This window comes from Pundamilia nyererei, unplaced genomic scaffold (assembly GCF_000239375.1).
Source record: "Pundamilia nyererei isolate P.nyererei 1_Seehausen unplaced genomic scaffold, PunNye1.0 scaffold00012, whole genome shotgun sequence".
In the NCBI taxonomy this organism is placed as follows: Eukaryota; Metazoa; Chordata; class Actinopteri; order Cichliformes; family Cichlidae; genus Pundamilia; species Pundamilia nyererei.
Genome location: NW_005187413.1, coordinates 5,845,123 through 5,868,902, shown reverse-complemented (window position 1 = coordinate 5,868,902; position 23,780 = coordinate 5,845,123). Strand labels below are relative to the sequence as shown.

The 23,780-nt window shown below is 38.7% G+C and overlaps 1 protein-coding gene across 2 annotated transcripts; it reads left to right on the top strand.

Annotated features, from left to right (window-relative positions):
- The first annotated feature begins 228 nt into the window (after nucleotides 1-228).
- On the top strand, nucleotides 229-23,352 carry slc6a11b (solute carrier family 6 member 11b). Of its 2 annotated transcripts, none has more exons than XM_005724665.2 (15): nucleotides 229-525; nucleotides 1,033-1,257; nucleotides 1,845-1,979; nucleotides 2,201-2,341; nucleotides 2,509-2,590; nucleotides 4,787-4,919; nucleotides 8,633-8,767; nucleotides 14,604-14,707; nucleotides 15,847-15,971; nucleotides 17,351-17,463; nucleotides 18,123-18,260; nucleotides 21,107-21,209; nucleotides 21,882-21,982; nucleotides 22,358-22,528; nucleotides 23,106-23,352. In XM_005724665.2, the coding sequence occupies exons 2-15, from the start codon at nucleotides 1,047-1,049 to the stop codon at nucleotides 23,247-23,249; spliced, it is 1,836 nt and encodes a 611-aa protein (XP_005724722.1). In that variant the 5' UTR covers nucleotides 229-525; nucleotides 1,033-1,046; the 3' UTR covers nucleotides 23,250-23,352. The 2 variants fall into 2 exon arrangements, with proteins under 2 accessions (XP_005724722.1, XP_005724721.1); XM_005724664.2 differs by having other exon boundaries at nucleotides 1,030-1,257.
- Nucleotides 23,353-23,780: the final 428 nt, after the last annotated feature.

The following is a 23,780-nucleotide window of genomic DNA, read 5'->3' as shown; positions in this document are numbered from 1 at the left end:
GGATTTACATGCGTGTGTTATCAGTGTGTTAAAGTAGTCACACGACAAACAGTATTGGAAGTGCGGTTATTTTTCAACTATAAACCGCATCCCTAAACTTACATCTCCCCAACTTTTTTCTCGTGCTTGTCCAGTCTCCCCTTATGGCCACCCTGCTCCCTGTGCCGTGGTAACGCTGATGTGAGCGCTAGACTGGTTACCAAATGGCTTTTATCCAAGTAGAGGCGCTTGAGAGTAGACCGCTCGGAGAGTGGGAGCGCAGTCGCAGGTTACCCATCGCCTGGTGCAAGATCAGCCGTTGCTCTGCCACGTCTGCGATCTTCCTTTATATAGACGCGAGACTTAACAAAATCACATCACTCAACGCGGACCCAGATTTGTTTTTCTTTTTCCTCTTTTGCCCCCTCTCGCCTCTTTTCACCCCCCTGATCAGGCTTAACCATCCCGCGCTCTGTAAAGGCAATTGTTAGTGCGCATCATTGCGGGAGCCAAAAAGGAGGTTAGACATTGTTCCATAGGAGACTGGTAAGTAGAGCCACTCCGACTTTATTTTCAGAAAGTTTCATACTTGAGCCAGAATGTTTTAACTAAGACGTTTGTTGTCTTCTTTTTCTACATTTTTTTAACTTACTGTGCTGCTATCCAGTAACTTCATTTTGAGTCATTGTGACGTTTATATGCGTTATTTTTTCTTTGCTGAAGAGGACGATAGCTTTAACACTCAGCATTTTTTAATGTTTATTTATTGGGGTTTTTTTTCTAGATTTGCAGGTGGTCAAAGTGCCTTTGACCGCAATTATTAACTGGACAGCTTTCACTTGGTTGGAACCTTCGCGTATTATTCAAGTCTGCGCTGGGAGATGGGCGTGGTTTTGCACAAACTGGACACTCATTCAGATGTTCCATTAAAGATGGAGGAAAAAAGAGCTGAATTCGTTTAAAGTCCCGGTTATGTTGTCACCTTTCTTTTCTTGTCGTTTTTGTTTTGTTTTTTTCATTTCTTTCTGCTTGTGTTTTTTTCTGTCTCAGCAGGCTGCTGGAGCGTCATGACAGCTGAGAAGAGCGGGCCTGTTATAAACGGAAAACCAGAGGATGGCAGAGACCCGGAAGGGTCAAGCTCCAGCCTAGACAGTGGGGGATACAATGAGAGGGGCCAGTGGAACAACAAGATTGAATTCGTCCTGTCTGTGGCTGGAGAAATCATTGGGTTGGGCAACGTCTGGAGGTTTCCTTACCTCTGCTACAAGAATGGAGGAGGCAAGAAAGTTTCCTTTATTTAGGGGTAGTGGGATGGAAATAGAGTTGCTCTTTAAAAATATAATATAAAATTTATATATTGAAAAATAGAGATAAAAGCAACTGCCTTACACGAAGGCAGACTAAAAGAAAAAAAAGATTGAGACTATGTTTTAATTTTTTCAAGTTACATAACCAATTCCTGCATAAAAGACCTACAAGTTATTTTTTGAATTCTATTTATTTTGTTGCATCATAGGAAAAGTTAGAACTTTCACTTTATGAAAATTAAACAGGCAAGTGGTTTGAGTAATTTATTATATCATCTATTATGCAGAATATTGTCAATAACAGGCAGGTTACCTCATTAGGCACCATTAGACTGCACAGTATGGCTTTGCCTCATGATCTAAAAATGTCATCCTGCAGTTTGAGTGTGACACAGTAATGAGCGCTTTCATGTGAATTTGGTTGTTTTGCCCTTTACTCTTTTTTTTCATAGATGCATTTGATGCAGGAATTTTGATCTGCTTTTCTTCCAGACATGTTACTCTCTTGTATAGATCGCATATATTGATGTACTGTGTGTGTTTTTATTTGTCTACAAGGTGCATTCTTTGTTCCATATGTCATCTTCTTCATCTGCTGTGGTATCCCCGTGTTTTTCTTGGAGACCGCTTTGGGTCAGTTTACCAGTGAGGGAGGCATCACCTGCTGGAGGAAAGTCTGCCCACTGTTTGAGGGTGAGAAAACACACACTTGATATGTTTAGTATGCGCTTGACTTTAACAACTGATGGGAAAGCCGATGGAAGACACATTAGTTTGGCTGATAAATGTTGCCTGTTTTATGAGTGCCTTATAACCACTGGAGCAGTGAAGGTTGCAGTCATTTATAAATCTTGCTATTACCTGCATTTTCTTTCCAATTTCCTTCTTTTATCAGCCTCACGTTTCTTTTTCAGGCATTGGCTATGCAACACAGGTGATTGAAGCTCATCTAAACATATACTACGTAGTGATCCTCGCCTGGGCCATTTTCTACCTCTTCAACTGCTTCACCACTGAGCTGCCGTGGGCTGGCTGTGGGCACTACTGGAATACAGGTAGGAGGAAATAGCAGTGGAGCAAATTCTTAGAAAAACAAATACGCCTGCAAACCTGTGCGGAGGAAAGAAAACAGAAATTACCTTCTAGGTTTGATGTGCAAAGCCAACTCTACACATACACCTGCATGGTGGTTTCAACATGATAACCTATTGTGTATTTACAGAATACTGTGTTGACTATTATGGAGAAAATGCCACCAACATCACAAACCCTAATGCATCTTCTCCAGTCATTGAGTTCTGGGAGTGAGTACACTTCTATTTCTATATTTTCACATCTGCTTGCAAGTGCAAAACCTCATTATTTTAACTGAATCACCATTTGCCTTCTAACACCATCCTTTGTCAGTTCAGGCAATCTTCAACGCAACACTCTTCCCCTCCATTCTTAATGTTGCCATATGCTTCAAGCTCCAGACTCTTTTGCTGCCCCCACTAACCTTACGCCCGAAAATTAGTCAGCCCTTTTCATATTTGTGTGTCAGCAGGCCCTGGTTGGCCAGCTGTCTCCCAGCTAGAGCCATGTGTGTGGCAACAGATCAGGCCTTGTCAGTGTGTAATGCTGACCACACTTCCTGTCTCACTGCCAGTAGCTGTGTTTACACTGCTGGGTCAAATCAAACGGGCAACCTACTTAAGAATATTTTTAAAACAGCATATTTTGATCAAAACTGTTAGATTTAGATTGTGGTTAGGTTCAAATTGAGAGAGACGACCAACTTAACTGTCATAGAAAATGTCAGATCTGAGCCAGGAACATAAACCGAACCCAGGAGTAAGACATGGCCAAATAGCCAACCACCATGTTGTTGGCAAAAATAGAATCTGACCAGGCTTTGTTCAGCGTATGCCAAGAGGGACTGCTTTGTACTGTATGTACAGAATAAACAAACCTCAGGCCTCTAAAAACTGTATTTTATTTTCTTTAAAAAATGTTCTGATAAAAAAATGCTGTTATTGGTCCCTATCGTTTAAAATGCAAAGCTGAGATTACAGAAGAAGAGTTTGAAAGGACTCCTAAACTGACACGTTTTTAGTGCTTCCTAATAATTTTGAATAGAAAAAAATGCATAGCGGTACGGTATTATTCAAGGATACCTGGAGTGCTTAGCTTTGGTTTGAACTATACCGAACCTTTCATAACTACTAGCCTCCAAAAATACTGAGTGTCACACTAACAAGAGCACGTCAGCATGAATCACCCTTGACCGATTTAAACAATTTCAACAAATCTGAGACCCCACACAACTTTATTTACACACATTAGTGTCCACATCTTGCCCTTTTGGGTGACCAAGGAGGGACAGTGGGGCTGTGTTGGACCTAGCCTGTGGCCGGCCACCAAGAACATGTCACCATGATCAATGGCTGGTCAGAGCCCCAGGGTTGAACTCGGTGGCAAAGATTTGGCAGCACCATGTAGTTCTGTGGCTTCGGCTCCCGCTTCTCATCCTTTATCAATGCTTTTGCCTGGCTGTGTTTTAACAAACAGGAAACACACTGTTGATTCCCCACCACTGATGTCATTACTGCTGATAACATGCTCTGCATCTTGCACCCACACCGTTTAGCATATCGCAATAAGTTTTAACATAAACATTATAAGGGCCATGCAATATGTACTGCTAACACTGATCTACGAGAAAATGGTGATGCTTGTATAGAATTTACCAGTTAGAGTAGCTGTAGTCTACCTGTGGTGTCAAACTGAGTACCCACAATGGTTAGGCAGTTGAGGGCAGACTAGCAGCAAGGCTAGAATTATACTGACAGTTAAGTCAATATAATTCTAGCCTTGCTTTAAAATTTCTTCATGAAAACTTCTACTTCAGAGTTGGTGGTACATACAGTGTTAGGCCAACACAGTGCCACCCACTTTGCTGATGTATGATGTATTTCCCCCAATGCTCACAGCTTTTATACTGGTTTGCTATGTTAGTTTTCCAGCAGATCCATCAGAGGGGCATCTGTACATACAAGGCCTGTGATATTCAAAAAGAGAGGACAGCAGTTTGTAAAGCAGTATTTCCCATGTTGTCCTAACATTTTCAAGAGTCCACTGTAAATATTTATTTAATTTTTTTTTCTTAGCAGAAATGTAGATTAAGTAGAGAAAAATCCACTGCATTGTTGCAACTATTCAAAATTTACCCAAACAATCTGAAACTGAGCATGACAGTGAAGGTAAACTTGCTACATGTAGTTGAGTTTGGAGATGCATTAGCTGAAATTTGGCATAGCCACAGCAGCAATCACTGCTGTTTTTGCTCGCTTAGTTTTAAAGGCAGAATCGGTCTCGGGGAGGTTGCAGAGGCGTTGTTTTTTTCTCCGATGCTGCTCCGTCTTCCCTGCGAAGTTTTTAGACTCCTGCTCGTATCACCCAAGAATTTGAACTCAGTCAAATTCCAAGTCTGTAACTGTGTGTTTTCTTGGTCAAATCAGACGCAGAGTACTCAAGATATCAGATGGTATCGAGCACATGGGAGGGATGCGCTGGGAGCTGGCCATGTGTCTGGCTCTGGCCTGGTTCATCTGCTACTTCTGCATCTGGAAGGGACCCAAGTCAACTGGCAAGGTGAGAACAAGGGATAAATGTTTAGTGTTCTATGTGTGCCTTAATGTGTTGGTGTGTGAATGTCTGTATTTGATAGTGCGTCTCACTATTTGAAACTGTAAATATGAAGGATTTATAGTAATACTGTGTGTAGTAATGTGTTTGGATGCTACTCTGCTTTTATACTACCTCTAGTGTTTGTAAGTTGGGGCAGTTTTAATTTTAAACAGCCCCACTGAAGCAGCCACAAGATAAAACACTTTCCCTTCTGGTCCTAAGAGAAAGCTCTCCCACAGGAAGCCAAATGAATTCCCCCCATTAAATGCGAGACAAAGAGGTGTCTACACCACCTACTTCTACCTTTCCTCCAATCACACTTGCCTTGAGTTTTCTCTGGCAGCCATGGGGAGGACAGTAAGGACTTGGCTATGGGTGCTCAGCAGCCCTTGAAAACCTTCTCATAGATTCAGTGAGCCAGAATGAGTAGAGAGATAAAGTGAGAAATAGAGAGGGAAAAAGAGAGTCAAGAGAAAAGAGGAGAGGTGTGTGAGGAAAAATTAATGGGTTCACATTCTACATGACTGGGGAAAAAACAACTAGGGGGACGATGCCTATATCTCCATGAAGTGTCTTTTGTTTGGCTGTGAAGTAAGAGGGGAGAATGCTTCTTCATGGCTGGGCTTTAGCAGCCCGTCCAAGATTGATTCCTGCATTCACTGGAGGAAAGGAGAGCATTCATGAGGAGCATGCAGAGTATATCCTCAGCCTCCGCCTCCGCTGCCTCTCTCTCCCTTCTGCTATGCAAAATTAACCACAGCTCACTCGTCGCAAGAGAGGGTCGCTTTTTTTTCCACAGACCATTCAGTTCCGACTCTGCTAAGCTGTTTGCTTTTGTTGGCCCTGTTTGCCGGCCATTCTCACATTTAAGCCCTCCTGTTAGATTTACGGCAAGGCAGGGGCAAGTTTGACCAGTAAATTTGTGGTGGCTTAAATGTTTGGTGAGCGGGAAGGAGCATGCGGAGCATCAAAAGTTCATGGAGAGATTGAATATTGTCCTTTTCATCTCCAGAGAGATGGAGAGAAAGAGGGAGAGAAGGTTCAGGATGTGTAATCGTTTTATTTTACAAATTAAAGGAGTGATCCGCTGGGAAGGAGGCACATTTTCCCACACTTTCCTTGTGGGCCACGCTAGGATTAGCAGAGCTTAAAGTGGTCAGCCTCATTAAGCTTCATGGATGCTGCTGCTGTTCGAACAGACACTTGGTTAGGATTTCATGTATTTAAGCTTTGATTCTGGTTTCAGTTTCACAGTGACTGAGTCACAGTTGCATTCGGCCACACAGAAATGAAATGAACTTCTTTGAAGTTTGATTCAGAACTTTGCTGTACCAGAACCACACACACACACAAGTTGGTTTTTAGGCCGGTATCTGTGAATTCTACATTTTGCCTCTGTAGTATGTGCGCACCCACTTATGGGCTATGAATAAAGTTGCGAGTGTGTGTCCGTTGGTGCACGTGCTCATGCACTTCTGCGCGTGCGTCCAAGAGAAGCACATTTTCCCACACTGCCAGCATCACTCCCGTGGGCTTCTCCTGTTTAAGAGATGGGGCCAGAGGAGCCTTCTTTTCTTTTCACTCTCCTGGCCTGCCTCTCTTCTGTCCTGTTCTCTCCTCAATTGGACTTTGACTGAGTGCCAAAAAGCCAGGGGATGTATGTTGCCCGCCTCTGCCTTCCAAGAGACCAAAGTCTTTGTTCAGTGAGTTTCTAAGAGTCTTGAGATGTCTAGCACAGTTCTGCAAAACCCGAATAGTTCAATAATATAAGAGTGTAGGTTTGAACATTAGCAGAAGCTAGCTAGCTACTGTATGCAAGATGCTACCACATGAATGTATTCTTGCACTAAATAAAACTGCAGTTTCTTGTAGAACCCCTCCCCCCCCAAAAAAAACACCTTAGATAAGCTGTGAAGCTTTAACGTTCCCAAAAACCTTCAATTTATGTGTCACAATGATTTTTTTGTTTTGTTTTGTAAAGTTTGCCCAATTAATCACTATCTAAATGGCAAATTTGTATGACAGGTTGTTTCAAATGTGTAGACACTTTGTCACAGTTACGATGAACTTGTGTTGCCCCCACATAATTCAATAATATTGATTTACTGCATTACATAATTATTTTATATAATAAAAAGAACTGACCTGAAAGTTAGCACTCTTCAGGTGCTGACGTGCATACTACTTACAGTGTTGGGAATGTTACTTTTAAAATGTATTCCACTACAGATTACAGAATACATCCCCCAAAATGTAATTTGTAATGCATTCTGTTAAGTTACTCAATGTGAGTAACGTATTCTGAATACTTTGAATTACTTAATATATTGCCATGCTTTTCCCAACTACATGAATGTACTATTGCTGTGTGATTTATTACTATTACTGAAGACTACTCGCCACTGAGCTAATATTGTTAGCTGAGGTTAGTTCATAGACTGCTTTCAGAACTGCACGTGATTATTTGCCGCTAGCAAGTTGTTAATGCTATCCATCAAGTCTAACAGCCTGCAGTCTATGAACTAACCTCAGCTGACGCCAGCTAACAATGTTAGCTCGGTGGTGAGTAGCCTTTAGTAATGGTAATAAATCACACAGCAATAGTACATCGAAGATACTGAAGTGGCACATAACCCAGGTAGCTACCACAACTGAAACAAGGTGGTTGCAGTAGGCTAACGTTAGTTTTTTAAAAAGAAATTACTTTTGGAGTCTTTTGACACTGAGAGCAGCTTGGTTGCTGGCAAACAGAGTTTGCATTGCACGATCTGATTTCGCCCATCCCTTTCTTCTTTAAATATGAAGTGGTGTTGGAAAGAAAGAAAACAAAACGTGCATTTTATACAAAATACTATATTATAGAAGCATAGCAGCATGACGGCTCACTGGTTGTTCGGTTAAACGTGTACTTGTGGCCACAGATTCTCATTGACCTCACACTGAGTGCGCTATTATGTAATTAAACAGCGGTCTAATATTTTCCACACAAGTCCTTTGTGCTTAGGACACATTGTCCTATATTCTGTTGTCTTCACCTTGATATACAACCATGAATCCTTTAGAGGGAGAGATGGGAAATTTGCAGGTTAAATACAGTGCCAAATCTAGAGAGGGTGTTTGGCATATGACTTGAGGAAAGTGGGACGTGTTAGTGTGTATGACGCAGTGTCTGAACCAGCTCTGTGGCTTCACTCCATATATGTTCATTGAGCCTTATGAGATTTTATGGCTTTTTAAAGCCAAATTTGTGAGCGTTAAAAATTGGTTGTAGCACTCACATTGCAGCACATTGTTGCTTTATGTTTGCGTGCACCAAGAAAAAACAAATTGCTCTTTTATCCCAAAGATTATTTTCCTCACTTACTTTGCCACAATTTTTCCTGTCTAGGTATTGTTGTTTAGATTGCTGTCATGTCCTCTCACCTTTAGGTCTGAGCAGTGATGTGTTATTGTTGCATAGAATACTGTCTCCCAATCTCAGTTTCTGATGCACTTCTAAAACAATGAGTCATTGAGTAGTAGCCATGTTTGTCACAGGCCAGCATTATTCAGAATGTCATTTGCAGACTTTTTGTTTTAACTGTCCTCATTTCATGTTATGTAATAATCAAATTCATTTTGTTTGGACAGTAACACTGTACTCATATGCTTGCATATGCCTATGTTCATACCCACAGGTTGTGTATGTGACAGCTACCTTTCCTTATTTCATGCTGTTGATCCTGCTGATCAGGGGAGTGACGCTGCCCGGAGCATTCGATGGTATCAAGTTCTACCTCTACCCAGACATTTCACGACTCTCTGACCCTCAGGTAGGCTGTCTTTCACTAGCGACTCTGCAAAAATCTAAATTTGGAAAGCAGAAGCTGTTGTTGTTTTTAATAACTGTGCCATCTAGAGGTGTTACTGCTTAAGTTTTATACTGGTTCTTTTGTAATCTTTGCTTGCTTTTCTGGATCCAATCCAGTGACAGAGTGACATCATTTTATCACTGTCCCAAGTTTATTCTATAATTGTGTCCTTGGCAAGGCAGTATGACATTCAGATCAATGGAATCAGTCTGATTGCACTGAGTCGTTTTAGTCAGGTTAGTTATAACAGCCTGAGGACACTAAATTAATGACGGCAAAAAGGGCTATGCAGACTAAGCATATGAAGTGTTTTTACTGCAAACATAAGGAGTGTTTGCAGTTTGTTTTACACCTATTACTAGTTGTTCTCAATATTACCTCAAAAACTCTGTTTACTCTGCACAAAACAACTGCAGCAAAAACTGTTTAGATTAAATATTGCAAAAATATGCATTTAAATCTAGTGGTTTAGTGACAGTGGCATAATTTGAACTGACACTTCCTCTGGTGACGGATTAACTGAAGGTCAGGTCAGAAAACCTGATCGAAAGACTTGGCTATGGTCAAAAGATCAGTATTTGGTGCTAATAGAGGGAGTTGCTTTAACATACAATGAATTCACAGAGATACAGACACAATCAAGCACACATAAATGGAGACTCCTTGACCTTGTCTGGAAAAGGCAGACGGTTCAAGTCGCTTGGCAACAGAGGGCTAGAAAATGTCACTGGATGGTGGTCATGACAACACAAATTGAGATAGAGTTTCTTAGATAGATAGATAGATAGATAGATAGATAGATAGATAGATAGATAGATAGATAGATAGATAGATAGATAGATAGATAGATAGATAGATAGATAGTACACAGCTTCAGTGTGATTGTGATATGTAAACATAATGTCTTCATGCTTATAGGTAAACAGAGCTATTCCAACTTCCCAATTTGGAAACACATTACAGCATTTCAGGAAACAAAATGTGTCAATATGATGTTTTCCTTCTTGTCAGACTCCCATCCTGACAAAACACCTTTTTTACACTCTTTATAGCGACACCGGGTGTGATGTCTTGAATGTGATAACAAAGAAAGTTTGTTTCTTGGTAATTAAACTAAAGTTTCCCTCAATCTGTAACTATACACCAACAAACCAACCTGTTTCACACAACATGTTGGCGAGAAAAGGTGTTAAGAACATACAATATAATGCCATAATGATGGACTGGATGATGTAATGTAGTGTATAAACCCTATTTTTATTAATTAACAAGTTGTTTTTCCATATAATTATTATCTTGAGGGTACCGATGTATCCCATGATCAATTAAGCTCACTATATAGTACTAAAAGCAAACTATCTGATTTGATTCTTTTATTTATTTGATATACTCTCCAACTGCTGTACAGTAAGGTACAGTAAGATAGTTACATTTGTAAACTGATTAAAATAAGAGAAAGGAAACAGTGAAACAGATAAATTGTGACAGATTAAGGGGATGAGGACAGATAAATAAAGACACATACAACAGCACAGGAAGAGCAAGAAGAGTAATAAAGAAAGCTTTTGGTTTTTTGCCAGAGGACATTACTTCTGACACCAATGTTAAACTGGCTTCCTCGGGAACAATGAGGGCTCTGTTCTGTTCAACCAGCTTTGTGAAGTGTGTGTGGCTGGGTGTTGCCCTCTCTTTTTACACCCCTGAACTTTGTTGTGCCTTCCACATTTCTCTTCTTTTCTTTCTTTTAGTGATTGTCTCCCCCAATCACCCTCCACTCTGCACTATGCATCACCCCTCCTTTTTGCACTTTTGGGGCAGTACAGCTGTTGCCCTGTTTTTTCCTAGCTCCTCTCACAGGATTTAGGGTGAGGTTGCAAGTAGAGATTTATGACAGGATCTACTAGGTGTAGCTAGTGAACAGTCACCCAACTTGTTGACTCAATGATGACCTTCAGTAGCAAAAACAAAATGATGACGTAAAAGTAAAAAACCTTTAGCCAAAATATGACAGATAATTTTCACATTGCACATTCTTGGATCCTGAGCTATCCAAGAGATGAATGGTTGTTAGAAACAGGTAAAGAATACACTAAGACTGCTATGCTCTAGTCAGGCATATAGTTGTGAAAATGAAAGTTTTCACAAAACTAAGCAGTCTTGTGAAAAACGAACTACACCCGATGATTCAGTAGCTTGCAAAAGTGTTGCTTCAATTCGGTTTGTGGCCATTTGTACAGGTTCTCGCTTGAGGTCCAACCGCAGCATTGCAGTCAAGCTGAAGTCTGGGCTTTGGCTGAGCTACCTTGATTCTTTACTTTCAAAGCTGCTCTAAGGTAGATTTTGCTGGAATGCTTAGGATCATTTTCCTGTTGCTGTTGAACAGTTGAACACATATTTGACTGTAGAATACTTTGGTATAGAGAGGAATACATGAATTCATAGTCAACCTAATGACTGATGACCTCAGCTGTGTTGCCATGATCTTTTTAAAGAGAAAATGCTTTCTCCTGGCGAACATTCCAAATAAGTCATACCTATTTTAATTTTTTTTTGTAATTGCACTGTCATGACCTTACACAATTAGCACACTAGTTCCTCCAGAGTCTCAGATTTAGATTTTACAGTTTCTCTGAGCACTGCACGGTTTGATCTCAGGGTGTCCACTCCTGGGAAAATTGTGGTTTTGTGTTAATAGGACTGACCACATTTTTGCTTTTATAATGGTGGTTACACTTCCTGATGATCAGTTAATCAAGTGGAATTGACTAGGAGCATCTGGCTGCTACACAAACTCTTAATTCCTGTGGAAGTTATCAGGGTGTACTTTGTTTGCACTCCAAAGTCCACAGGCTTTTGTTTTGTTTTTTTTTTTTTTTGTTTTTTTACTATATATCAGCTTTGGAGAAACATTTTTTAATCATTTAATAGTTCAAATTAGTTATTATTAAAAGGTAAAAAGGTTATTGCACAACAGCAGCAATATGCATGTTGGTAAAATAAAGGACTGAAATAAGTGATAACTAATAACTAATAATAACTAATTGTTATAGGTCTGTATTCTTTATGCAGTTGTGATAGATTGTGATAATACTCTGGAACGAAATTCCATTTAATAATGCCTGGCTCAGATGTAGAGGGGCACATAAAAGCTAATTTCATGTCTTAATGCCTCAGTTCAAATCTATAGATCATTCATAAGCAGAGGGAGATGTAAAGCACACCAAGAGTGGTACATTTACATTACAAGAGCACTATCTAACAGCCTATGTCATCCAGCTTTCACACAGTAGACAAGTTTCCTGGAGCCACAGTCTCAACATAACCAAACACGAGCCGGCCAAATTAGGCACAACATCAACAAGTGATTCTCTCTGAGCCTGGGCTTTCAAGGTTTCCCTGCACTGTGCGGCCATCAGCCGAGGTTGAACTAAAGGGAACATTAATGAACATTAGGAGAGAAAGGCCTGTTCTTCCACAGGAACAGTCCTGTGTTTGTGAGGTCACAGAAGTTACCGTGGTTACTCCCAGGAGGGAGCGAAGACCTTGCGTTTGTTAATTGTTTCTCAGTGGGGAAATGAGATTAGTGGCTGAATGGTGATGTGAGAGAGTTTTCAAAGAGCCATGCTGCATTAAGTTTGAATTCGCTAGCACCCCATGCTATCCTTGGGTTTCTGGGGTCCTGTGTTCCACTACAAACTAGTTTCATAATGCACATACTAAAGCTTTCTCACTGATGAATTGTACATATGTAAATATCCTCTTTAGTCAATGACCAAATACTATTTTGGATGTATTTCCCATCAGATATATATTAACATTGTCAAAGTTTATTGTTTTGCATTAAAATTGCCCCAAGAAAGTTGCCTTTCAGCCCAAAGATGGAAAGACTTAAACTTATTAAAATAACTGAGAGTAGGGAAACTTTCTTTCTTCACAGAATACAAAGTCAATAATAGAGTAAGCTCTCCACATTGGAATTTACTCAGATTTTTACTTGATTAAAGACCAAAACTCCCTCCTACCTAAATGACAAAAAACGTTGGTGACAGAAAACGTGAGATTATTGTTTTACGTTTATCATTACAGTAAGTTTGGGAAACTAAAACTGTAGTTAAGAGAAATACTGGCTACTTTGCAAGAAACATACTTTGGGTACTGTATGCAAATTTCCTAGACTTTCTGAGGTGATGATGGTCAATGATCAAGCTCTCAGTTTCTACTAAGCTTGCCAGGTAACATAAATGAGCCTTTGTATTGGTGCTTATAAAAACAACAGGGTTGGACAACATGGAGGTTTAATTAAGAGTGGGTTCATCCAGAATCAAGTAAGAGTGGCTGTCAACTTTGAACTAAGGGATCATTTCAGCCTGTGCACAAAAAAACTAAATTGTCAAAGATGTTTTCACCCTATTTTCATCCTATCATGCTGATATTTGATAAATAAGAACTTTTGCCCGAGGCACATTAAAGGGCAAGCCAAAAGTTCAAAGTTCATTTGCATTCATATATATATATATATAGAATAGGCTCTGTGTCTTCAGACAAGTCCCAAAGTACTCTTTTAAACATATTGGCAACCATTGTTGACAGCCTTTTGTTGCATCCAGATGTAGCATGACAGCTTGTTTTTTTAAGAGTCTGACCTCTTCACTAGGACATACCTCAGCTGAACAAATGGCCTTGCATCCTCTGGTTCAGATCCAATAATTGTTTGAGGTATTAAGTTATGTTTCTTCCAAGGACCCTTTTGTCCATGTGTCATTAGCCAATTTCTTGCACAACATGTACAGATACAGACAAAAAGACACATGATTGCCCCATTGCACAGCATTGTGCCACAGCACATTATTTGGAAATTAATCATCTAGGCATTTCATTAAAATCCTCAACATGCACAAGCTACTGAATCCATTGTCCTCTATGAGATTTTTTTAGGCTGGTTATTGCTTCAGGTGCTGGAGGAAATCTAAGCAGATCACAAAGGTTAATTGAGTTCACTCTTTTGGGACGTCTGCAAAATTGTCCCGATTGTTTTGTGTTAGATAGTTGCTGACATGTTGCCTACTTGAACCAAAGTGACTGACTAACCACCTCACCACCATACAACTGGTACTTACCAGTAGTTATCTGGCTCTAATGCCAAATGAGTGGTCTGGTGGGGTTTTTTTTAGCCACTTTGTCTTTTTTAGGTTTTAAATTCTGTCAAGATCTGTTTCAATTAGAGAGATTAAATAATATTCATTGCTTAATTTAAGCTTCTATTACCCTCCCTACCTCAAATCCCTCCAAACTGTATAAAGTATTGAACTTAATTTAAATAATGAGCCTCTGAAAAAAGTTTAGAGCTACTTTTAGGATTTTAATTCATAATTCATGCTGCTTCCCTGTCTGTCTGAAGGGAAAGACTCTATTAGATCTGAGCCATAATTTCATTACAAAGGATTAAAAAAAGGTGAATGAAGGGCAACAAAAGAGATGTAAAGTTTCATTAGAGAAGATAAATGACCCCTAGGTATATCATGGTGATCTCATTTAAATGGGAAAGCATACACAATTCAATTTAATTTGTTTTTTTTAAAATTAATTTTTACAAATCACAAAGACTGGAAAGGATCACAAAGGATGATGGTGATGATGATGATGTTTGGTTTGTGGATATTTAGTGGCAAATGAGCGTCCTTAGAAAAGCCGAGTTTATTGACTTGGATAATTTTTGTCAACACTTTAGAAACACTTTCTGTTGTTTTGTTCTTTGATCTTGTCTGTTTCTACACATACTGTATATTTTGGTACTTAGGTATGGGTGGATGCAGGAACACAAATCTTCTTCTCCTATGCCATCTGTTTGGGCTGTCTTACTGCGCTGGGAAGTTATAATGCCTACAACAATAACTGCTACAGGTAAGAATGTAAATTCCAGTTGATGGATGTCTGTCTATAAATAAAACTAACAGTAGAAAACAATTAGCCACTATCATGCAGTAGGATTATAAACACATTACAAATTAAGAAGGATGTGAGACACAGGGATAAAGTGGACAATATCCCTTTGGCCTTTGCTACTGCACACGTGTTAAGTTACATCACTTTGTCTCAACTGTGCTCCGTGCAAACTGGTCTGAAAATCAGTGGCAGTTCTATTACATGACCAAACTCTGTTCAAAGAAATGCCAGAGTGCTTAATTTTCTTTGAGATATTTCCTAGTACAGCTGAAGCCAACAGGTCAGTGTGGTAGATAAATCCCACCTCTCATTTCTTTATAGTTTGCTTCCATGGAGCCAGACTTTCTTTTCATTTTTTAAATGGTTTTGAGCCATCATTTTGCAGTCTGTCTGAGGGTCTGGTAGTTGTTTTCTTTTGACATTGGCTGCTTTTTCAGTCGTGCCCGTCAGAAATAGGAGATAATCCAGCAGAGACATGACACAGAACTGATGGCATGAATGGAGCAAACTAGCTCAGATGTTAATCAATTATGCAATACTATCTGGAAAATACAACACAGGAAAAGCATACATAGATAGAATTACATCACCAGTCATGGCTTGGCCTCCCCTGAGCCCAGACCTCAACATTACTGAAGGCAGCTGACACCAAATGTCCTTCAAGAAGCCTGAGGAACTGTTTCCTGAAGCCTACTTAAAGAAATTACAAGAAGGCTTGACTAACAGAGGTATCTGTGTTGAAGAGTAAAGGTGGTCATCCCAAATATTGGGAGTTTCATGCAGTCTTTAGCTATTCTACACTTTTCTAGCAAGTCTCTTGATTTCATATTGGAGATGCTGACAGAAAAAACACACACAAACAGCACTGAAATGTACCTCCATCTTGATTTTCCAAAATGGTTAATATATAAGAAGAAAGCCCCATGGGTAAGCGGCGAATGGTAAGAATTTATGCATTAGTAAATTATGTATCATTTTAGTATGTCTTTATTACGCAACTTGTTTTCTGTTCTGTCTGTGCTGCTTCTAGTGTCAGCTGCAATAACAACTCATCCAATAAGTGTGATCTCTAACTCTCTTTCTGTCTTGGTACTCAGGGATTGCATCATGCTGTGTTGTCTGAACAGCGGCACCAGCTTTGTGGCAGGTTTTGCCATCTTCTCTGTGCTGGGATTTATGGCCTACGAACAAAATGTTCCCATCGAAGCTGTTGCAGAATCTGGTGAGAGAACAACACACAATATAATGACATGTTTCTGAAAAGTAAGGCAAGGCAAGGCAAATTTATTTGTATAGCACAATTCAACAACAAGGTGATTCAAAGTGCTTTACAGAGACATTAGAAACAAAAACAAATAAAAAGCATGATTTAAAATTGATTAAAACCAAGTACCAACTTTCAAAACCGTAATGAAATCATGTGCTCAATCTACAGCAGCTACTGCAGATTAAAAAAACAGAAACAAAACCTGAGCATTTGTGCTCTCATCCATCATATTGTGCTAAAATGAGTAAACACTCGCAGTTATATAACCGCACACTCTTTACCTAGGCTCTTAGATCACCGCATTATGATTTATTCAAGTCAGTATGAAAGATTTAGTGAAAGAGACAGAGCGAGAAATTTAAAATGTTTGTTAGAGCACAGTAAGGACAGGGCATAATGCTTCAGATAATGTATTTCTCTGGGACAGTCACCAAATGTGGGTGCTAAATAAAGCAATAGCATGCCAGCTCTTCTGTTCAAGCAGTTAGCCTCACAGTGGATCAGATAATCCCAAGATTAGTCACCTGCAAACTTTGTGTTGTAGATTGAATTTAAAAAAGATAATGTGACATTTTACACAAAGCGCTTCAAATAATCCATTGGGAGAAAATATGAAACACATTTTAAATTTCATTTATTTATGCATATTCAAAAATGTCATGTCAACTTTGGCAACATTTGGCACTGTTGGGTTCTCCTCATCTGATTGGAAAGGAAGTCTCTATGAACTTGTGAAGTGGTATCTGCAGGAGACCTCTTGAGGCCACTTAAGGAAAGTCGGATGCTCGTCCTAAATTCACTTTAATTTTGACTAGACTGTCTGGCATCCTGAAATGTTCTCTGCAGAAGGCTTCTGACGGCTGAGTTTAAGTCACTTCCTTGAACCCAAACAAGACTTGGCCAGTTCCAAACTTACATGTGGTTTGCTGAGTGATCTCTGTGACCTCTATAATATTTTCCCAATGACAAAAAATACTGGCTGAGGATAAGAAAAAGACCAAAGCTTTAAATAACCGCTACAAGCAGGATCACCTTTCTACAATGGCTGCTCTGCGTCAGCTAGATGCAAGACTAAAATCAAAGCAGTGTCTGATTTGTAACAACAATAACAACAAGAATCAGCCCAGTTCACATAATGCATGCTACCATTAGGTCTCATTTTTGAGGATTTTTGAGAACTATATAATTTTGCAGAATCCTAAAAAGTGAAGTTTAATTTATTCTTTGTAGACCAAGCAGTCTTTGTTTTGCTGTTAGAATTTTGTACTTGTTCTATCAGATACACTGCCAGCAGTCCTGTAATTGAGAATCTGTATTCTTATATTTTCATTCAGGTCCTGGTCTTGCATTCATTGCATATCCCAAAGCTGTTACTATGATGCCTCTGTCTCCACTCTGGGCTTGTCTGTTCTTTATGATGCTAATCTTCCTTGGCCTGGACAGTCAGGTGAGTACTGCTGTTGTGAATATATCCTGGGAATGCTGACTCTTAAGCTTGTGACAAAGTTGAAGGTTTGCTGAGACCTACGGCTTGGCAGACAACACATGAAGCTTATTTCCTTGAGGGAACGCGTTCAGTTCAACAGTCTCAATTTGTATCCTTGCCACATACAATTAGAGTTCTATGTGCCTCTACAAATTTTTAATATTTGTGAAGAAATCATATATGCATGACATGGATTACATGCTCTATTGATTTCAGTTTTATATTGTTGTTTAAATTTTTTGTTTTAAAGTTTTTGGTTACATTTGGGTCGCAGAAGGTTTCTGGCAGGAAACATGTATTTCCAAAGTTGAATAAACGAAGGTAAAATGTTAGCACTTGCACAATATGTCAATGAAACGTTGGCAAATCTTAATTGTGAGCAAAAACGTGATCTGGCAATTTTTTTCCCCCTCTGTGCAACTTTTTGGTTCCAGTGTTACTTCCAGGTATAAACATTTCTGGTTTACCACCACAGATGCATATACTGAGAGGAACATCCTGCTCAAAGAGTTTTCAGTTTATGTTGATGTATAATATAATGATGATATAATGACCTTATGGTCTTTTTTCTCATCAAAGTGTCTATCCTGTAAATTTCAGTTTTATTTTTTGTATCTAAGTTTGTATGTGTGGAGAGCTTGGTGACAGCTGTGGTGGACATGTACCCAGACACCTTCCGGAGAGGCTATCGCAGAGAACTACTGATCCTAGGCATGTCTATAGTTTCGTTTTTCATAGGACTCATCATGTGTATGGAGGTAAGATAGCTATAGCTTGTCAGTTAAATGTCCCATATGTTAAATGCCTGTATAATATTTACCCCCACCTGCCCATCCATCCATCCATCCATCCATCCATCCATCCATCCATCCATCCATCCATCCATCCATCCATCCATCCATCCATCCATCCATCCATCCCTTACATGAAATCCAATCAGATACACTGTAGATAATAGAAACCTTTTCCTGTTATTTTAATTGTTTTTAATTGTGCCCTGATCTGTTTTATTGATAACCCTTACACACCATTAGATAACCATTACAAACCTATACATATGGACATTTGACAGCAGTAATCTACTGCTGTTACGGGTCACGTTTGACCTGCATTTATCGAGATCAATTTCAGAGCCACCAGTGTAAGTCAAGTCAAAGAAAATGCTGAGGGGCTCTTGAGACTGGGAAAATGTACATGCTATGTCTATGTGTTTTTCATGGGACGGCCGTGTTAGAGCTCAAGGGAGACCTTAATTCAGTCGTGAGAGCTATCTGTGTTCCCACCACGTTTGTGCAGATTGTGCAGAGATGGATTACTGCTATTGTTTGAAGGATCATGGAGGGAACCACCAAAGAGTGTAACAGAAAAACAGCTCAAGGACTGATTATATATGGTGCACATTAGGAAAATAGGTCATACAGAGGTCAGAGGATGCTTTGAGAGATGGTGCCTTGACATAGACATGAGATCTGATACAGATATAGTGATATGGTGGCAGAGCGATGGAGTGGTTAGCACTGCTTCAAATCCTGGCTGGGGCCTTTCTATAAGGAGTTTGGAACTCTGACCCATTCAAGAGCACCTGGAAGAGGTTTTCTCCACCTCTTCTGCCATTTCAGTGAACGTGGGAAACATGTGCAAGTGCAACATGTGCACATAGATCCAAAGCTTCCTACCACTGCTTTGAATGGTCAGACTCCTTTGCATTAAGCAAGTTTCGTGCTCTATGTGTTAATAAATGTTGAACTAATGCTGATAATTATACATGGTAATTATGCGGATAGTTTTTATGATGCAGAAGTGAAGACAGTGTTGAATGTTTGTAATGGTTATGCAAGGTTTTATAATGAATCCCAAGACGTTAGAATTTACACGTCACCTTCCCTTTCAATTAAATGTATTTAAATAATTATGGCTGTTATGTTTTCATGTCTACTATGAAGGTATGGAAAAATGAATGTTGTGTCCTGTGATAGGTTCTTAAATTTCAGCCCTTCTGTACTTTTTAGACCTGAAGATTTGTTTCAAAAACCTCTTTCAGCCACTAAAAGCATTTCACATTTCTGTCTGCACTGAACTCCATCCATCTCCACTATGAATGTACAGTACCATTCTTTAGTGTTCCATAATGGAGATGGCACAGGGGATGAAACTTGATAAAATATGGAAGTATAGCACTTTCTCTCTCAGTCTTTTGTCTTAGAGCTTTCAGTTGATTGACCTCTGTTTTTACTGCCTATTCCTTCCTATTACCACTATGTATAAGTTTTATCACTTTTTAATCAACTTCCACCTATAATGAGACTCAAGAAGCTTTATTCAAAAGCTGACAAAAAAGTATGTTGAATAAAATGTCTCAGAGTAGGATTAAACACAGTTTAAATGCTCTTCTGGGAGTGTGGTGCAATACTAAGATATTTTGAGACGATTCTTAGCTTAGCTTTACTAGCACAGTAAAGCTGTGATGTAACCTTCTGTAAGATTCATGTGAGATTTTATTTATGACGCTTTTAGTGGAAGAGCTGATAACTTGTCTTGAGTGCAGGGGAAGGTAAAATGCAAGACTACCTTTTGAGATGAAATGTGAAGATGTGAGAGAAATACAAACTAAGAAGAGCTGTAAGGCAGGATGAAAAGAAAAAGATTAATGGATGTAGTGAAGAATTGTTGATATATATAAAATGCTCAAGGTGAAAGTCTAGGTCTCAATCACATCTAAATCATTTAATTTAAATCCACTGTGCTAGTCTACAGAGGCATAATTACAAAAAACGTGTCACTGTTCAAAAACATAAATATCAAATTTTTGTCCTTATTTTTATTGACCAAAAACTTAACGTATCAGTGGCAAAAAAGATATAAAAGATTTTGTTTAGTAAAAGAAATAACATAAAACCAGGCAGGAAATAATAATTCTTTAGTTTTAATGTTTTATTTTTAGTGTTACATAATGGTCAGTGGTGTATTACCTTATATCTTACCCCTGACAAATACTCCAGTGCATTGTAATGTAAAAATAAACCCAACCTAAAACAAAAAGAACAAAACAATGAAACTAATATGATCTTAACAGCAATTAAACATGTTTAAGCAGTTACGGCTAAATTGAAACCAACAAACACATTTTGGCAACTAAAATGAACCTGAACACAACTATGGTGACCAATGAAGCCCAGTGGTCATCTTTAAAGCTTTTTAGCACAAATTCACAAACAATTGACTCAGTGCAAGTTTGGCCATCAGAGCATGAACGGGAGGCTCCATGCAGTCATCCCTGACACACTACACTACAATGCACCAAATATACTGTAAATGCATCCTTCAGTCAGACTCAAACCAGATTTGAAAAAAAGCATTATAGCTGGTGTCTGTCAGTGGCTCTAATATAAAATATTTATTGTTGTGTAGAATTATTTAATTTTGGGACAAGTCCTTATGAAAATACCAGTGTGGGATGTTTGCAAGTTTATTTTGTTTGCTACTGAGGTCTTGCCATTAACCATAATCATGCACTCATCGTTAACTTTATACTTGATTTTGTTCAACTGAGTCTGACATGTAGTCTGAGTCTGACAGGAAACTGACACTTGTCTTGTCTTGTCAGGGAGGGATGTACGTCTTCCAGCTGTTTGATGCGTATGCTGCCAGCGGGATGTGTCTGCTGTTCGTAGCCATATTTGAGTCCATATGCATCGGCTGGGTGTATGGTAAGATAAGAGTTTTGACCTATACACCTTGAAATATCAAAGCAGTGTTTTCAGTTTTTCACTTCACTTCCCCCTCTTGTCGCTTGAGATTACAGTCATTTGTCTTTTGTCAGCTGGGCAACTGCCACAGATTGCAGCACTGCAAAAGCCATCATGTTTTTAACACTCTGCAATAATATTTCTTCTCTGCCCTCTGCTGGAGATTGGTCTCAAACACATGCAGCATTCTCTTAATTTTGCACCAATCGTTTTACTGATGCATAATAATAAAAGTAATCCTAAAGCAGTGGCTTTCTGTGCTTTTTTAAATAAAACATAAGGTTGTTTTCTGTCTACTTGACTCAAATATTATGCATACATGTATATTTGATAAAATATACATAAGCAATATACATGTTTTTCCCCCCTGTGTTTAGATGTCAATACAATTATGTTACTGTAAGTCTAATTTAAACTGACAAACTGACAACAACTTACAAAGACAGATCTATTATAAGCACAATAAATCAGATATGAAGCAAAACAAATTGATCTCGGCTTTCTTGATAGAAAGTTTCAGACTAGATTTCGTCCACCTTGTTAAGAGAGTCACAAACTGTCTTTAAAGATTAACCACATCATTATTTTTATGAAACACACAGAAACTGTCACTGAATCATACTTTTTTTTCAGGTAGTGACAGATTCTACCTTAATATTGAAGACATGATTGGGTACAAACCCGTCTTCTTCATCAAATGGTGCTGGATGATCCTGACCCCGGGCATCTGTGCTGTGAGTGGCATAATTTCAAGAGCTGTAGTAGCACAAACAGCGTATCATGTTAAAAAAAATATAAATTAAAAAAAAACGAAAAACAAAATTCTGAAGATACATATGGATGGATCTGGAGTTTTATACTGAATCAACATGGATCATCATATATTTTTATCACATGTGCAAATAATGAGTTCGTATTGTGTAGCTGCCGTGCTGTGTCAACCAGAAATGTTGATTTTCATATTCTTAAACTCCTAACTTTGAATAATACATTTGCACAGCAATCCACAAAGATACAGTACTGCAACTTTAATTTATTTATTAAAGCCGTTTCTTTATGTCATATTCTAAATTGAAACATTTGCAAACTGAATTTTGTTTTTGCCACAGGGAATTTTCTTGTTTTTCTTGATTAAATACAAACCACTGAAGTACAACAATGTTTACGTCTACCCTGACTGGGGCTATGGTATTGGCTGGTTCATGGCCATGTCCTCAATGGTCTGCATCCCTCTGGGTATTATCTGGATGATTTGGAAGACTCCTGGCACCTTCTCTGAGGTAAAACATGCATATGGTACACATGCAAATGGAAATACTGAAATCAAATTTACCAGCCTCATATAGAGCTAATCTTGCAGCAGAGAGATATGAAAGTCATAAGATACCGTATATATAATACTTACTGATAATAATAATAATAATAATAATAATACTGATTTCTATATATAATTATTATAGAAATCATACAAATATGTGTATCAAAGATAAGAAAGCTATACACAGGTTAGAGCATGTATGATGATCCTGTTCAAAAGTTTATGCTTCTTCAACAAGTCATGATTCTTTACTCGAGGTCTCATGGAGGCAAAATAAAGAGAGACAAACATAAGACAGTTAGGTTGTTTCCTACTAGAATAGTGAAACTTCACCAAACTGAAGGATCATCTCCCCAAATCTCTTACAAATAGCTTACAAATATTACACTCATTTGAATATATAAAATGATTTTAACAGTTTTAAACGTACAGTATTGCATTTAGGGCCAAGTGGTGCTGATGCTGTGTTACTGTGTCACCTTCCAGAGATTGAAATATATTCTCTTATCTTTCCTCTTTGTGTCTTTGGCTCTGTGCAGAGAATAAAGAAGCTAACCACCCCCAGCCCAGACCTGAAAATGAGAGGGAAACTTGCTGCCACGAGTCCTTACGCTGCCAACGATGCAAAACTTAAGGCCGATGGGAAAATATCCACCATCTCAGAGAAGGAAACGCATTTTTAACTGACCGCTTGACTGACCAACCAAGCTGCCTGTTGTCTATATAAAATGTCCATGAAACAAAAACAGCATTATCAGCCACTACTCAAAACAGGAAATGAAACAAATGACTCAGAGTGTTATTTTTGTTTTGTAAAAAAAAAATGTAAGAAAAAAGGAAAAGCTATCGTGTCATTATGTAGTCTGTTTTGCACAAACTTTAAATAACACGTTTGATGTTCTTAATTAACATTGTGATGAAAGCAGCTTTTTTCTTAACCAATAATATTTTAAAATCAGTTTAATGACATTATATGGATACAACCTGTCCTGGTACCTTGTCAATAATGATCACGATAGTGTCTGTGCCTTTAGAACGATACCCGTGTGTTGTGTTGTACAAGGCTTTCACTGTACATTTATTGGCAAAGTGCTGTGCCACCCTATTAGGTACTAGGTACCCAAATGTGACTTTTTAAGATGTAGCAGTTTGGGGACCATATTAAGTAGTTTTGCTTGTTAAGAAAGAATATTTCAGTGGTGTCTATGTACTGA

Bases quoted from the DNA above. Each gene is read 5' to 3' on its own strand.
- slc6a11b (XM_005724665.2), top strand. From the start codon at position 1,047: ATGACAGCTGAGAAGAGCGGGCCTGTTATAAACGGAAAACCAGAGGAT. The intron at 2,591-4,786 runs GTGAGTACACTT...TGGTCAAATCAG, and splicing joins CCAGTCATTGAGTTCTGGGA to ACGCAGAGTACTCAAGATAT. The intron at 4,920-8,632 runs GTGAGAACAAGG...TCATACCCACAG, and splicing joins GACCCAAGTCAACTGGCAAG to GTTGTGTATGTGACAGCTAC.